The sequence below is a fragment of the Aureococcus anophagefferens genome (assembly GCF_000186865.1).
Source record: "Aureococcus anophagefferens unplaced genomic scaffold AURANscaffold_2, whole genome shotgun sequence".
NCBI classification, from domain to species: Eukaryota; class Pelagophyceae; order Pelagomonadales; family Pelagomonadaceae; genus Aureococcus; species Aureococcus anophagefferens.
Genome location: NW_008705562.1, coordinates 2,481,206 through 2,497,895, shown reverse-complemented (window position 1 = coordinate 2,497,895; position 16,690 = coordinate 2,481,206). Strand labels below are relative to the sequence as shown.

Here is a 16,690-nt window from a genome sequence, read left to right as displayed (position 1 = left end):
TTCACCTAAATTCATGCCAATATGGCTCGTTTGAGCGGCAGCTTGGCCCAGCTGGCTTTCTGCCAGCCCCGTTGTGTTTCTCCTACCTACGCCCCTGGAGCCTCGCGGCTCCTCCTGGGCTTGCTGGTCGCAGGCCAGCTACTTTTTTTGGCCAAACAGGCCAATTTTGGGCATCTTCTCAGCACAGGACCACTCATGATGATGGTGCTTCGGTACTACTCTCACGGAGTTCGAGGGACGCAGCAAGGTCCCCACCTTCTTTCTTTTACGCCTCCGGCGCCTTCGGCGCCTCTTCGGCGCCTCCGGCGCCGTTCCGGCGCCTTCGGCGCCGGTTTTTTTCTTTTTTTTTCCTCTTTTTTTCTCTTTTTTTGGTCTCTGCCAGCATGAAAAAAGTGCCATTTTTTCTGACAAAGTTTACAACATTTTTAACCGAGAATTACAAAAATACCAGTTAAACTTCAGACAACACACCTAAAATTGACGATGACAAAGGGGAAGACACAAAAAATACACAGTTTTCACAAACACAACGCACAGTTTGACAACAATTTTACCACAGTTTTTAAAACACTCTCACGAATACCATTCATTGGGGTTTTCACAATATTATATTACAAGTTTTACTATAGTCAATATAATATTAGGAAATATCGTAAGAATATAAACAGGGAATAACAATGATCCGTCTGTTCCGTCATAAATTGAAACAATGCTTGCGGATAAACAGACCAAAAAAACAAAAATTGCATATAATGGATGAATCAAATAAGACCAAGGTAGAAAATGAAGAAATCGGCTTTCTCCCGGGGGATGTCAGTGATAAGATTTCACCTTATGGAAAATCCATGACAGATTACTTAAAGAAATACGGTTGTTGTGAAGATAAAATAGAATTCCTTCCTTTGGGATTCATGAGAGGATTGACTTTTGATGATACCATAATAATTGCTGATGAAATGCAGAATTCAAGTCCTGCGCAAATGAAGATGTTGTTAACCAGAATAGGGAAGAATTCTAAAATTATCATAACTGGTGACAAGGATCAAAGTGATCTAAACATAGACATAGACGGATTGACCGACTTTACACGAAAATTGTATTTGAAATACTCGGCATTTTACTGGAAAATGTTCCAGGATGGTCTATCAATGATAGAATTGGAAAAGGGTGACATAAAACGGTCAGAGTTTGTAAAAAAGATAAGCTAAATAGACAGCTGCTATTAACACTACGAAAAACAAAATATATTTCATAATTCTAGTATCTGAGTTTGACTGTGGACTTGGCGCAGGTGGGCCGTACATACCTCTCTATATATACAACATAGATAAAAATATAACGTAGGAGTGCATTCGTAGGAGTGCATTACCCGGAAATATCTGGAAATAGAATTTCTGTTCGAAGCCCTTCGAACACATGATTCCAGATCGTTTCTCCTGCTTCGTCCATCCCGTCGACCTCAGCGGCAGCCATTGCTGGGCTGCTCCCGGATCACGGTCGCTTCAGCACCGGGATTTGGAAATCCCGAGGCCATTTGGTTGACGCTCATAAAAGCAAAGTTTACCCATGTTTTGATGGCTTCGGACGAAGGCTAGGGTCGCGGTCGACTCCCCCCTGAAACTCCGTTTAATTCAGGGTTGACGTCTTCGGCCCCGGCGCCTGGCCGGACGTGTCCCAGGCCCCCCTGGGACGTGGGTGGCGCGGGGGCGCGCCCGCGGGGGACGGTCCTGGCCGCCTCCAGCGGAGCGAAGCGCTGGAACCATTGCGTAGCCAATCAGCGCCTCGCCTGAAATGCGCAATTGGCGCATTTCAGCCCAGATACAGCCGCTCGAAATCGACATCGGTGTCGATAGCGTCGTTTGCATGGTCTGCTGATCATGGGTTTTGGACCATGGCGCGCACTCTCTACTTCTTCGCGCACAGCCGAAGGTGCGCCGCGAACGTGGCCGGTTCTACGGGCAGCCCGTCGTCGTTGCCGCCGCGGGGCAGCCCTTAGTTGGGGGCCGTCGGTGGACGCTCGCGGAGTCGCTGAACGTCGGCGACTTCGTGGCGCTGGAGACGGGCGACTACTGGCGCCCGCAGCGCGAGGGCGGCGGCAGCACGCACGCCTTTTTGCTCGCGCGCGTCATGGAGCAGCGCGGGAGCGGCGGGAAGGGCTACGTCGTCGCGGACGACCGCGCGACGCGGACGCACGACAACGAGGAGTACCGCCCCGGGGACCCCGTCGTCCTGGTGCGCCTCTTCGACCGCACGGGCGCGGACACGCGCCGCTTCACCGTCCGCATCTACCGCGCGAACGGCAGGAGCGTTCTCCGAAAGCTCGACTCGGGCGACGGCCGCGAGGACCAGCCCGTCGTCGGCGGCACCACCGCCGTCGCGCCACGCGCGACGTACACGATCACCTCGGCCGCCGAGCGCGCGATCACGACCGCGGCGGCGCACTGAGTCCGCTTTTCGCGCGCGTTTCGCCCGCGGGCGTCGTTTCGCGCGCGCGCGCCACACCACCGACGCCGTCCCATCCGAGCCCCTGGCCGACGCCGTCCCTCGCGGACGTCCCCGGACTGGGGCGGACGCGTCGTGACCGCCCCCGGGACCACCCGGTATCGTTAGCAATTGTTTCGTGCTTCTGGGGGGGGTCGACCGTGGTCAGAGCCCGAAAGCACGCGGTCTCGGACGAAAGCACGCGGTCCGACGAACCTCGAAGAGACACGCGATGGGCATGTAATCACCAAAGGCAGCCCCCTAGCGCCGCGCGCCTACCACGGCGCCCATGGCCCCCGCGGCGACTCTCGAGGCGCGCAACAAGGGCTGCACGCTGCAAAAGAAGCGACGCGAAACGAATTGCGTCTCGGCGAGAACGGGTGGTTTTAGGGGGTCCTGTGGGTCGTGATGGGGCCACGCGACCCGATTTTGGCTGCCTCGGGCGCGGTGCAGCGTCGGAGATCGTTCATAGACACCCCGGGTGCCTTCCGTCGCGCGGGTTTGGCCGTGGAGGCCCAGGTTGTCGATAGAGAGTGCCCCGAGGTTGTGCGCCGCGGCCTCGCGCCGCGCCGTCCCGGGGCCGGAGGTCGCAAAAGTAAGGTAATAAAAGTTGCGGAACCCATTCCTGGTACCATGGGGCGGCCAAAAACGCTCGAATATTACGTTACTTCGACGGCGCGCCCCTTCCAGCCCACCGCCGCGAGCGCGGACGCAGCGTCGCGTAACTCGGCAAAGACGTCATGAAATAGGACCGCGTCTTCGACGACGCAGCCCCCAGGACGCGCGCGCAGGGCGCCGCCGGCTTGGCGCGGGCCGAGCGGCCCGCAGTGGGGCGGCACGGGGCTGCCGAGCGGGAGGAGTTCTCCATAAGACCGAGTTCCAAATCCCGGCTTTCGATGATATCAAGCGACCGTGGGGATGCTGCTCCCAGTCGAACGTTGAATTCATGTTGAATTTCGCAGCTGCGTGAGCATGTCGCGGCGGATGTGAGTTCTGAGCGACTGTGAGGCGATGCTTTGGTTGCTATTTACAGCGTCATTGCACAGAAGTGCGACATTGTCGCCGGCAGCGCCGCAGCAACGCTGCATTCATCGGCGGGAAGCGCCGCAGCAACGCCGCATTCATCGGCGGGAAGCGCTGCGCGGCGTCGCGGCACTGGTCGCGGCGGCGCCAGGTATTGCCGTCGCGTCGACGAATAACACGTCGCCCACAGCGCCGCGCGCGATCAATGCCTCCACGCCGCGCGCGAACGTGAGCGAGGCTCTCTCCAAAAACAAGATGGTCGTCAAGCAGCGCAAGAACCTGCTCGTCGAGAACGTCGTCGACCCCGCGAGCGGCGAGGTGCTCGAGGAGTTCCGGCTGCCGCCGTGGTGGCCGAAGCGCCTGCGGCCGCCGCGGAGGCTCGCGCGCGGCGTGTCGAACGCGGAACTCGCCCTCGCCGGGTTCGCGGCCGGCGGGCTCACGGAGGTCGCGCGCGTCGCGGCGCTGCACCCGCTGTCGACGGTCAAGACGCGGTCGCAGGGCAACTTCGAGGGCGACGACATCTTCGCGGACCTCTACGCGGGCGCGGGTCCGTCCATCGCCGCCGCCGCGCCGGCGGCCGCCACGTACTACTTGGTGAGGGACCTCGCGAAGCGCGCCGTCGCCGAGGGCCCGGGCGCGGACTGGGATGCGTTGCTCGTCGCGGTCGGCGTCGCCGCCGTCGCGTCGGCGGCGTCCATCGCCGTGCGCGCGCCGGCGGACGTGCTCGCCGCGCGCGCGCAGCTGTCGGGCGCCGAGTCGTCGATCGGCGACGCGCTCGACGTCGGCCGACGGCGGTACCCGACGCTCGTCGCGACGGAGGTGCCCTACTCGCTCCTGCGATTGGTCGGCGTCGCGCTGCTGGACGCCGAGTTCCCGCCGAACGGCCGGGGCGTCGGCGTCGCCTCGGCGCGGACCGCGGTCGTCGCCGCGGTCGCGGCGCTGGCGACGACGCCGCTCGACGTCGTGCGCACGCGCGCGCTCCTCGCGACGGCGTCGAACGAGCGCGCGCCGGGCGTCGTCGGCGCGCTCCGCGGCATCGCGGCGACGGAGGGCGGCGACGCGCTCTTCGCCGGCGCGGCGGCGCGCGTGCTCTACAACGGCATCGTCGTCGCGGCGGTCATCCCGCTCCGGAGCCTGTTCTACACGGGGCTGCGGGACGCGCTCATCCTCGACGGGGTCTTCGAGTTCGACGCGTGATAGCGCATCGACAAAACACAAGCGAGCTAACATATACACATATGGAGCCTGGTAGGCGCGCGCAGTAACACCCAGTGTGCCACCTCCTACGGTTTTTGGCACCAGAAGCAGGGGGCGCCCTCGGACAAAAGATCCGACGGCATGACGGGGTGGGTGGGTGGGCCCGGAGGTCGGGTTTCAAAACCCGAAGTGTACTTAAAGGGTACTTGTAACGCGCGCGCGCGCGCGTGGAGGCCGCGCGCGTCCCGCGTCCCGCACCGCGCCAGGAGCCGGGAGGAAATGCCATGGGCCACGGCGGTGTCCTTGTCGAGTCGGGCCGCACCCGGCGTTCGTCGGCTGACCCGCGGCTGCACGGTGGCGGCTCCTGCAGCGGCACCGGCGACTCCCGGTCGAACCGCGGCGCCGCGCGGTCCCGCGCGCGCGGTGTGGCAATTCAGCGATAATCAGCGGCGCGCGACGCGGCAACTTGAAGGCAACCAACGAAAAAGGAGCTCGCTGATTGGTCGGGAGGTGGGTGGGTGGGCGCCGGTGGCCGGCACCAAAAATCCGTCATGCCGTCGGGTTTTGTTTTTTAGGTAGCCTCCTTGCCATAATTCGTAAAATAGCATATTTTCGGCGAATCGGGTCGAAAGTGGAGGATCCTGGGAGCGCCTCGGCCCCGACGGCGGAGCGCCAAAAGCACGACGAGTTCGCGCCTCAACTCGACCTTCCACGCTCACCGCACTCTCGCCACACCTCGTACTTCTCTCGTAGCCTCCCGGCGTCCCAACAAGTCCCCCTCCCCGAAAAGCCCCGCTTTTACGCCCCCTTCCCGCCGCCCGCGCCATCCCCAAAAAAAAACGTTCCCCACGACCGCGATCGCGCCCGTCCGCCCCCGGGGGGAGGCGTCACCCCCCGGGGCGCGGTCGTCGTCGCCCCGGGGGGCGGCGGTGGCCCGCCGGCGGCGTGGTCCGCGGCGGGCACCTCGACGACGGCGAAGAGCGACTCGCTCTCGCGCGGCGCGGCCGGCGGCCGGCGCGCCGGGACCCGCTCCGCTACGTCTTCGAGTCCTCGGTGCACGCCAAGCGCATGCGAGCCCGGCCTCCCACCTCGCGGCCCGCCGGCGGCGTGGTCCGCGGCGGGCACCTCGACGACGGCGAAGAGCGACTCGCTCTCGCGCGGCGCGGCCGGCGGCCGGCGCGCCGGGACCCGCTCCGCTACGTCTTCGAGTCCTCGGTGCACGCCAAGCGCATGCGAGCCCGGCCTCCCACCTCGCGGCCCGCCGGCGGCGTGGTCCGCGGCGGGCACCTCGACGACGGCGAAGAGCGACTCGCTCTCGCGCGGCGCGGCCGGCGGCCGGCGCGCCGGGACCCGCTCCGCTACGTCTTCGAGTCCTCGGTGCACGTCAAGCGCATGCGAGCCCGGCCTCCCACCTCGCGGCCCGCCGGCGGCGTGGTCCGCGGCGGGCACCTCGACGACGGCGAAGAGCGACTCGCTCTTGCGCGGCGCGGCCGGCGGCCGGCGCGCCGCGACCATCGGGTACCCGCCAAAACGCGGCTTACACGCCTGCAGTGGCGCGCGCGCGGGCGTCGCTCTCCGACCTCGCCCCCCCCCCCGGTCCGCGGCGCGCCTCTGCCTTCCGCGCGTCGTCGACCGTCGATCGTCGTCGCGGAGCGAACACCTACGTAGGTTCGAATCACCGAAAAAGCATCAAATTCACAAAATCATGAATCTTCTCATCGTCATCATCGCCACGCTCTTCGCCAGGTTCGCGGCACAAGGCCCCACTATCGCCCTGGACGTCGCCGCCGAGAAGCCCGACGGAAAAGTGTACATGTCCATGTGCGTCGCGACGGACCGTCAAACCGGTCAGGAGCGCAAGGCTTTAATCACGCAGTGCGCCATCCATGTCTGCAGCCTCATGCTCACGACGATGAGTCGTGGGGATCCGAGGCCGTTGATGCTCGTGAGCGGGCTGACGAGTGAGGAGGTTGGTATTTTAAGCCGCGCCGGCGCCGAAGTGATCGAGTCGCCCGGCCTGCGCCCTTGGAATGCGACGGGCGACGTCTGGCGACGACGGCCCAAGACCATGTCGTCCGACGCCGAGCCCAAGCGGCTCTATACCTTCCACAAGCTCCACGCCTGGGACCCGGAGGTGACGAAGGCGAGGCGCGTCGCCTGGATCGACTCGGACGCCGTCGTGATTCGGAACGCGACGTCTTTATTGCAAGTGCCCCAAGTGCCCGCCGCGTGGCCCATGGACGACGCGTGCCGGCCAAAGGGCATCCCCGACGACCTCTGGGAGCAGCCCATCTACGTCGACGGCGAGCGCGTCCCGAAGCGGGACATTTATTGGAACTCGGGCGTCGTCGTCTTCGAACCCTCGCAGAGGGACCACGACGAACTCTGGCGCCACTACGACCTCGGCGCGTACGCAAACACGGACCCCGGGTCCTTCGTCACGGAGCAGGACCTTTTACAGAGCTTCTACTGGCACACGCTGCATAGGAGGCCCCATGCGCTCCCGGCGACGATGAACTTTCGAGGCTACGACTGTTCGTTTCGACAGGCGGGAAAGGACCCCATCAGAATCGTCCACAAGTCGATTCGCACGCGGACGATCATCGCCCACGCCTGCGGCGACGCGGCGGAAAAAAAAGAGACGAAGCGGGATCCGACTTATGTGCCTCAATTCCTCCGCATCGTCAAGGACGCCATCGCCCAAGACCAGTGCGACGCCGACCAAGCGAGGCGCCAACTCAGATTGGCCTGCCCAACCCAGATCGCGCCGGACGCCGCCGACGACCACCCGAGCGGCATGTCCGTGACGCGGTTGAACCACCAGATCGTCTACCGGTCGCCGGGGCCCAGCGGCCTCTCGTCGATCACCGTCACGGGCGAGCTTATACACCCCGAGACGTACCGCGAGACGCGGCTGGCCATACAGAATTGCACGGTCGTCGCGTACTCGTCGGTCGCTGTGCGAGGGGCCGTCCCGCTCGTCCAGCCTCCGCGCTCCTCCGGCCGGTGCGCGCTCCTCTACGTTTCGGAGGCGAGCGGTCCCAATCCAAACGCGGAGATGACGACGATCGTCCATCGGCGAACCAACGCGACCCGCCAGTTTTCGAATCGCAAGTTTAGCAAGATTCCCAAGCTCGTCCCGCACCTGCTCTTCGGCGGCCGCGTCAGCGTCTTCTTCGACACGAAGCTGCGCATGAAGGCCGATCTGACGGCGCTCTCCAACCTCGCTCGCGACACCTTCCTCACGGCGTATAAGCATCCCACCTGCCTGACCGGCTGCGCGCCGATGACCTGGATGCAAACGGAGGCCAAACTCTTGATGAATTCGGGACGCATCGGTCAGAGAGACCAGCTCGTCGCGCAGGTGAAGCGGTACTCCGAGATCATGGCGTCGCACACACGGTGTCAGACGTACATCGATGGGGCTCTCCTGATACAACGCAATGCGCACGCCCTGTTCGACGCGTGGAGCGCCGAGTTTTTCAAGCCCGAAAACTCGGACCGAGACCAGATACCCTTTGCGTACATCGCGGCCACCACGTGCCCCAACATCGTCGAGTTGAGCCCCAAGAGGCCCTGCACGAACAATCTCTGCCACTGGTGGTTCAGCGAGGAGGTCGCAAAGCTGGTACGACACAATTTTGGAGCAGATGATGCCGCGGCCAGCGCCAAGGGCGCCCCGCCAGTGCCCAACCTCGGGTAATTTCGGCCGTAGTTTCCAATCCGCGGGAATTACCCACCCCGCGGGCCATGCCCACGGCCCAGGCCACGCCCTGAACGACGCGGGCTTCATGATCTCGCACGGCTTCCACACCTCCAGCGACCGCCGCGTCCACAGCTACGAGCGAAGCCTCGTACGCAGTCGCCGCGGTCGTCCCTCCGCGCTCTCACCGCGAGAGCGCTCCCCGTTTCCATGGACACACTCCCAGCCGTGCTCCTGGAGCTCAACCCGCCGCCGCCGCGCTTCTCTACCGAGGCCGGCGGCGGCCGCGGGCTTCCTTCCCAGGCTCGCGCCAAGATTCCACTCGGGCAAGCAAACCCGACGCGTAGGTCGACGCACTTGTGGTAAGACAATTACGCCGCGGCAGAGAGTCCCGGGCACGCGGGCACCTAGTACCACACATGTCGCCTACGAGCGGTAGCCGCCCTTTCGTCGTGCTCTCTTCGTCGCCGTGCTCGCGTACACATGTTACTTGCCCCCTCCCTGACCTGAGTAGACCACGCGGCCAGCCGACTTGCGTCGAGCCAGCATGCCCACGAGTTCGAGCCCCGGTGCCGTGACTGAGAGCATGGTGGTGCGATGATGTCGCGGGCAGCGTGGTGGTCGACAGGGCAGCGGCTGGGGGTTACGGGCTAGTCCGAGGTGGCCTCCTCGAGCTGGAGGATCTTCGCTTCGAGCTCCGCGTTCTGCGCGGTGATGGACTTGAGGTAGGCGGCGAGGTTCGCGGCCTGGGACCAGAGCGCCTGGAGCTCGCGGCCCTCGGGCTCGGGCAGGAGCGGCGCCGGCGGGAGCGCGGCGTAGTTCGCGGCCGCGTCCGCGTCGCCCGGCGACACGTTGTCCGGGTCGTCGTCCTCGACGTCGAGGTCGGGCATGTCGTCGTCGGCGTTCTGGAAGTTGATCAGCGCGTCCGCGTGGAGCTCCACGACGAAGGACGTGGCGACGGCGCCCGCGGCGAGCGTCGCGGGCACGAGCGCGTAGGAGCCCGGCTGGAGGAGGCAGGGCGCGGTGACCGTGCGCTGGGCCTGGAAGCCCGGGGGCCCGCCGGAGCAGGCCGAGGCCTTGTACTTGGCCGCGCGGCGGCCGCCGGGCACGTGCTGGATCGTGAAGCCGATGGGCGGCGCCTCGTCCGCGAGCGCGATGCCCGCCTCGTGCCAGCGGGGGTCCGCCTGGCTCAGGGACGCGCAGAAGCGCGTGACCTCGGTGACGTCGAAGACGTACTGGGGGTTCGAGCCCCAGGTCGACTCCGCGGGGCCGCCGCCCGCGCCGGACTTGGCGTCGCCCGGGATCCAGGACCCGCGGTACGTCATCTTGCCGCCCTCCTTGGAGTACTCCTGCGTCAGGAGCAGCGTGTCGAACTGGGTGACGACGTCGGCCCACTCCATCCAGAAGCTCGACGGGTGCTGCGCCTTGAAGTCCTCGCCGTTGTTGCCCATGCCGCACGCCGCCGCGATGGGCGGGTACTGGCGCCAGAGCGCGCCGTCGGGGCACCAGTTGCCGTTCCAGGCGCCGAGCCGGGCCGGGTTCGTGAGCATGACCATCTTCGTCTCCAGCGCGTCGTACTCCGCCGTCGCCTCGGCCTCGCAGGACACGAGCTTCTCGACGACGTAGACGTGCGACTTCAGCAGCCCGGAGGGCGCGTTGTCCATGCCGATGGGGTCCAGGGGCTCGCGGGCCTTGCGGTTGTCGCAGATGCCGACGACGGACCCCCGCGCCATCATGTCGAGCATCTCCGTCCAGAGCGACCCGTCCTCGGTCTTGGGCTTGAGCTCCGGCGACGCGATGTCGAAGAGGCTCGTCGGCGCGCCCGTGCAGTCCTTGAGGCCCTCCTCGAGGCCGCCGGCGCAGATGGCCTCGTAGCAGGAGTGGAGCTTCGCGAAGGCCTTCTCGACGACCATGACCCAGGCCTCGTTCGCGTCGCAGCTCCGCGCGAAGTGCGGCCGGCCGCCGCGGTCGCAGGGGATCTTGTCGTCGACGTGCACGTAGCGCCACTTGCCCGCCTTGAAGAACTTGACCGTGTAGATGCCCTTCTTCCAGAGCGCGCTGCTCACGAGGATCTGCGACAGCAGCTCGGGCTTCGAGCCCACCATGCCGAGCGCGGAGAGGAACCACCGGTCCCGCAGCGCGCCCTGCTTCACGCCGCCGCCGCCGGGCGCCTCGGAGACGAAGACGGGCTCGACGCAGCCCTCGATCTCGCGGCCGCCGATGCGGTTCCACTCGACGAGCTCCGCGGGGATGCCGTACTTGGGCGGCTGGTGCTCGTTGTAGTAGAGGCTCGACCCCGACGCCGGGAACGTCGCGTCGACGTACAGCGCGTCGCCCTCGAGGCCCCCGACGAGCTTGCGCTCCTCGATGCGCGCCTGGTCGTCCGACGCGTAGTCGTGGTACAGGTCCTTGTAGGCGCCCGTGTCGAGCGACGCCATGGCAGCCCACCAGCGGTCGCTGCGGCTTTTTATCAGCGCTAGCGCTATGGGGTGGGGTGCAATGTTTGAGGGCAAAAATCCAAACACTCATAACATCAAGGCTGTTGATTAACAGAGCGCCGACGACCTTCTTGGCCGAGGTCTCTGAACGTCGGCGCCTCGCGCGCCGCCGCGGCGGAGCCCGCGGCCCTCGACAGCGGTCCGGAGGTCTCCCTCGGCAGCCGCTTCGGCCGTCGGGGGAGCGGCAGCACAAACGATGGCCCAGCCGAAGCTGCCCAAGCTGCCGGGCGCCCTGGGCCAGTCCGCGTCGGCGCCGAATTTCAGCACGAACTACAAGGTCCGCATCGCGGGCGTCAGCGAGCGGCGCAACGAAAAATCCCAGCGCCACCTGCGCGGCCCCCGGCGCCTAGGACGAAACGCCGTCCCCCGACCCGGACCTCGCGCGCGCGCTCGCAGGTCCATGGTCCGGCTCGGCGCGCTCAAGCACCACGCCAAGGTGCTGCGCCACCGGGAGACGAAGCAGCAGGAGGCCGAGCGGCTCCGCGCCGCGGCCCACGCCAAGGCGCTGGAGCGCGCGCGGCGCAAGAAGGCGCTGGAGAAGGCCGCGATCCTCCACGCCGAGGCGCGCGTCGAGGACCTCGTCGCGAAGAACAAGCTCGAGCCCATCCCGTCCCACCACGAGGACACCAAGGTCGTCGTCAAGTACTGCCCCGTGCAGGGCTTCGAGACCGTGCACAAGAAGCTGAAGACGACGAAGCTCAAGCCCGTCGTCCGGCGGAGCGACGGCCCGCAGCCGCACGAGCGCCACCTGCTCCACCGGGACCGCATGGCCGAGGCGGCGCTCGCCGAGAAGTGCCACGGCGTGCCCATGTGCCGCCGGCTCTTCAGCCACCACCACGCGCACCAGAGCCACTTCGGCGACCGGAATCTGTCGGACACCGAGGTCGCGGACGCGCGGCGCGACCCGGGCGAGCTCACGCCGCCCATGTTCGACCACGGCGAGAAGGTCGTCATCAAGGACGCCGTGCCCCGCTACCGGCGGAAGATCTACCTCGACACGGCGAACGAGATGGAGGTGATGCGCCACATGGAGCGGTACACGGACAAGCAGCGCCGCGCGGAGCTCGCGGCCGAGGCCGAGGCGCGCGAGGAGGCCGAGACCCGCGCGGCCATGGACGCCATGGACCGGTTCGCCGAGTCCCAGGAGCGCGAGGAGAAGGAGCGCGAGCGGCGGCGGCCCGCGGAGCCCGCGGGCGGCAGCGCGTGGCAGCGCCTGCCCCAGAACCAGCTCCCCACGTGGGCCGTCGACACGACCGTGTACCTCGGCGCGTGACCCGCCCCCCCCCCCTTTCTGTTGTTGTTTTTAATGTGCGTTCAGTCCGGCGCCGCGCCGCGCCGGCTCGACAGGTGGAGCGTGTAGACGAAGGAGACGCCCGCGGCCCAGGGCGTCCGCAGCCAGAGCGGCACGACGGCAAAATTCACGACGGCGCCCGGCAGGAAGATGGCCAGCTGGCCCGCGAGGTCCGCCGCGGCGTTCTCGCGGTAGCGCGCGAGGCCCCGGCCCGCCGTCGCCGCGTCGACGCGCTCCCGCTCCATGGACTCCTTGAGCACGTAGAAGCACGGGAAGAAGACGAAGGGGACGTGCAGGAACTGGTCGAAGCCGACCTGCGCCGCGACGGACGCCGCGCGCGCGCGCCAGGGGAGCGCGTCCGAGCGCCCGAAGAGCCGCGGCATGAGCTTCGCGTAGAGGCAGTACTGCACGCCGCCGAGGTAGCCCGCGCCGAAGGCCGCGAAGACGGCGTTGCGCCGCCAGTCGACGGCGCCGCGGCCCTCGACCTGGGTCTGCACGACGAGGTCCGCGGCCGACGTCTTCGCCGAGGACACGACGACGGCGAGCGCGACCGGGTGCGACCGGCAGGCGGCGACGACGAGGCTGCCCGCCATCGACGATCCGAGGCGTCGGACCGAGAAGGAAAGTTGAGGGAACTTTGTCCCTCGGCCGGGAGCGGCTTCAGAGGCCGTCGGCGCTGCCCGCCATCGACGATTCTGCTTCGGTCCGAGAAGAGTAAGTTGCAGGTAAACTTTGTCCAGGACTCAATCGGCCTCTCATCGGCCGACGCAGTGTGTGTGGAGGAAATCGTCCGCTGTCGCGCGCCTATGGGCGTGAGCGGCCTGCGCGCGCGATGCTTCTGAGCTCTCTTATCCTGCTCCTGAGCTCGCAGTCGGTGTTCGCGTTCGCGTCGCCGCCCCAGGCGCCGCGCCCGCCGGCCATGGTCGCCGCGGCGGCGACCGGCGCCGGCGCGCTCGCGCCGGCGGCGGAGCTCCACGGCGCGCTCGTCGCCTACGACGGCGACGCGCAGCTGAAGGCGCGCATCGAGAGCGCCCTGCGCGTGCTCGAGGACGCGTTCCGCGTCTTCGGCGGCGACGCGGTCTACGCGAGCTTCAACGGCGGCAAGGACGCGTGCGTCATCCTCCACCTGCTCCGGGCCGCGCGCCACGCCCGCGCGCTCAAGGCGGGCGCCTCGCCGACGCCTCGACTCGTCTTCTTCGACGCCTCCGACGACTTCGACGAGGTGAGGAGGTTCGTCGCGGACACGTGCGCCGCGGTCGCCGCGGCGGGCGACGTCGTCGTCGAGCCCATGGCGCTGGACGTGGGCTTCGTCGCCGGGCTCGAGGACCTCGTGGCGCGCAGCAAGCCGCGGCCCCTGGCGTTCGTGCTGGGCACGCGCCGCGGCGACCCGAACTGCGGCGACCAGAAGGCCTTCGAGCCCTCGAGCGACTGGATGCCGCCCTTCATGCGCGTGAACCCCATCCTCGACTGGACCTACGGCGACGTCTGGGCGTTCCTGCGCGCCTTCGACCTGCCCTACTGCGCGCTCTACGACGGCGGCTACACGAGCCTCGGGAGCGCGCCGACGACGTCCCGGAACCCGGCGCTCCTCGGCGACGGCGGCGCCTACAAGCCCGCGCACCTCCTCGAGGACTGGTCCCTCGAGCGCGCCGGCCGCGTCTCGAAGAAGAAGCCCTCGGACTGACGCCGGGGCGAGGCCGCGCGGGTAAGCGGCGCTTCGCCCGCGGGTTTCGCGGCGCGCGCGGCGCCGCGGGAGGAGGCTGCCGCCGCCGGAGAGACGTCGGCGGGCGCGGAGGAGGAAACGTCGGCGGGCGCAGCTTTGGCACCCGCCCTCCTCTCGTGTTTAGGCACCGCGGCGGTGCACCTACGAGGTGCTGGCCACAATGAGTTGAAGTTCAAGAAGCCAACCGAGCGTTCAGCGAGTTGCGCTGTGGCCGGAGCATGGACTCCTGCGGCTTCGCGTGAAATCTGAGCGTCGGTGGCTTCGCGTGAGCCTTGCAAGTTGAATGGAAGGCAAGGACGCGCACCACCTCGAGCTCTGGGCGTCGGTGGCGACGGGCCTCGAGGACGATGCGGTCAAAGAGGTGGAAGCCACCATGGAGCCGAGCCGCGGCGTGCGGAGCATCCCCGGGCAGGTGCTCTTCGCCGTCGCCGCGTCGCGCGAGGCGCGCGACGTCGCGGGCGCGCTGCGAACCCTGAAGACCGTCGACGTCGTCTACTGCAAGCTCGGCAGCTGCGGGCTCACGGACGCGCCCAAGGACGGCGACGGCGACCGGGGCTTGCGGAGCATCCGCGCGGCGGCCGCGGCCTGCGGGCCGAAATTCGCGCGCGCCGTGCCGCTCTGGCGCGCCATGGACGACGAGACGCGCGCGGACAGCCCCGCCGCCGTCTTCCGCGCGCGCGGCAAGCGCGGCGGCCGCCACGCGTTCTCGAGCGACGACGCGAAGCGCGCCTTCGCCGAGGGGCTCAAGGTCGCCGCGCCGGCGCTGAGCGGCTCGACGAAGGCCTTCGACCTTGACGTGCTCGCCCAGGTCCACGACAACCGGTGCTGGCTCGGCCTGCGCTTGAACGACGCGCCTTTAAGCGACGACGGCGAGGGCCGGCGGAGCCGGGGCCTCGGCGCGCGGCTGTGCCGAATTCAAATCTTCAACGCGACTTCAATGTGAGCGTATTTGAAAGTTTCGATGCGAGCTCTTCGACTCTGCTTCGAGAACTCGACGAGGGCGATCGATTCGTCCAAAAATCAGCCGAATCGACTTCGATGTGACCGAGCTAGAGAATTCTGAAGTTTGGTCAGGACCACCCAAACCAGTGGTTGAATTCGGCACAGGCGCGCGGCACGCGGCGGCGCGGGAGCAGCGGCCGAAGCGGCCGCCGCTCGCTCTCACGGCGCTGCTCAAGGGCGGCGACCCGGCGGACGTGCGGACGGCCGTCGCGCCGCTCTGGCGCGCGCCCTACGCGGAACAGCTGTCGGCGAAGCGGGAAGCTCTCACGCGCGCGCTCGACGACCTCGGCGTCGCGGCGCCGCCGCTCGAGCCCTTCGACGCCTTCTTCGCCGACGCGGGCGCGTCGCAGCCGCGGAACAAGCTCGAGTTCCACGTCGGCGCCGACGGCGTCGTCGGGTTCAGGGCCGGCGACGCGGTGCTGGCGCCCGACGGCGTGCCCTTCGCGCCGCCCTGGGCCGTCCGCGTCGCCGAGGCGCTCGCGGAGAAACAACCGGCGGCGCTCGCGTCCGTCGTGTGCCGCGGCGCGGGCGACGACGCCGTCGTGATCTTGAAGGGCGGCGCGCGGCCCGGGAGCGACGTCGCGGCGGCCGTCGCGGACGCGGCTCGGAGCGAGGGCGTCGCCGTGGGTTCCGTGGCCTGGGCGGACGAACGGGGGCCGCTCGAGGAGCTGCTGGCCCGGGACGACGCGCGGAAGCCGGGCGCCTACGTCGAGCGCGTCGGCCCGCTGCGGTTCCGCGTGTCCGCGGGCGCCTTCTTCCAGACGAACTCCGCGGCGTGCGAAATCCTCTTCGACGCCGTCGCGGCCTTCGCGTCCGAGGGCGGCGCGCCCCCGGCCCGCGTCCTCGACGCGTGCTGCGGCGGCGGCGCGCTCGGCCTCTGGCTCGCGCACCGCGGCGCGGCGCGCGTCGACGGCGTCGAGCTCTGCGGCGCGGCCTGCGACGACGCGGCGCACAACGCGGCGCTCAACGGGCTGGCCATGCGCGTCACGAGAGCGCGCGTCGAGGACGCGCTCCCGGGCCTCCTCGCGGGCGACGGCGGCGACCTCGTCGTCGTCCTCGACCCGCCGCGCACGGGGCTCAACCCGTCCGTCGCCAAGGCGCTCCGCCGCGAGCCGCGCGTGACGCGCGTCGTCCTCGTGTCCTGCAACCCCTGCGGCACGCACTGCCGGATCGACTACGTCGTCAAGGGTGGGAGCCTCGGCAACACGGCACGGCTCTTATGCAAGGCCGGCGGCCAGACGCAGCCCTTCAAGCTCACGCGCGCCGCGCCCGTGGACCTGTTCCCCCACACGCCGCACTGCGAGCTCGTGCTGCGCTTCGACCGCGTATCGGCCCCCGAGGACACCTAATTGTTGTTTAAGGAGGCCGCCACACCGCGGGCGGCGCGTCGACGTCGACGTCGTCCTCGTCGCCGCCGCCGCCGCTCCCGCAGCCGCCGCCGCCGCCGCCGCCGCCGCCGGGGGCTCCGAGGCCGCCCGCGATGCCGCCCGCGCGCAGTTTCGCGCGCATGACCTCGAGCCTCGAGCCGCCGGACGCGAGGACCTCGGCGGCGACGACCTCCGCGCGGGCGTCGCCCGCGTGGCGCATCGCGTCGTCGTCGTCCGCGGGGGAGCAAAAGGGGCACGGCGCGGCCGAGGACGCGGCCGAGGGAGCGGCCGCGCCGCCGCGGCAGCCGCAGGCCGACGCCGCGGCCTGCAGCGCGCCCGCGGTCCAGACGCGGCGGCCGTTCGTCGGCTCCACGTACTGGCGCGCGCCGAGCGCCGTCGCCATCG

The 16,690-nt window shown here is 67.6% G+C and overlaps 3 protein-coding genes across 3 annotated transcripts; 2 read left to right on the top strand and 1 right to left on the bottom strand.

The window, feature by feature from the left end:
* Window positions 1-3,759: 3,759 nt before the first annotated feature.
* On the top strand, window positions 3,760-4,701 carry AURANDRAFT_61353 (hypothetical protein; the record flags this gene model as incomplete). Its single annotated transcript, XM_009035069.1, has 1 exon — window positions 3,760-4,701. One exon carries the CDS (start codon window positions 3,760-3,762, stop codon window positions 4,699-4,701), a length of 942 nt encoding a protein of 313 aa, XP_009033317.1.
* A 5,520-nt stretch (window positions 4,702-10,221) lies between these two features.
* On the bottom strand, window positions 10,222-10,842 carry AURANDRAFT_20371 (hypothetical protein; the record flags this gene model as incomplete). The annotated part of the gene is made up of 1 exon (XM_009034887.1): window positions 10,222-10,842. A coding segment is annotated over one exon (621 nt), but the record flags the coding sequence as incomplete, so codon positions are not given.
* A 2,696-nt stretch (window positions 10,843-13,538) lies between these two features.
* Window positions 13,539-13,850, top strand: AURANDRAFT_8492 (hypothetical protein; the record flags this gene model as incomplete). Its single annotated transcript, XM_009034644.1, has 1 exon — window positions 13,539-13,850. A coding segment is annotated over one exon (312 nt), but the record flags the coding sequence as incomplete, so codon positions are not given.
* Window positions 13,851-16,690: the final 2,840 nt, after the last annotated feature.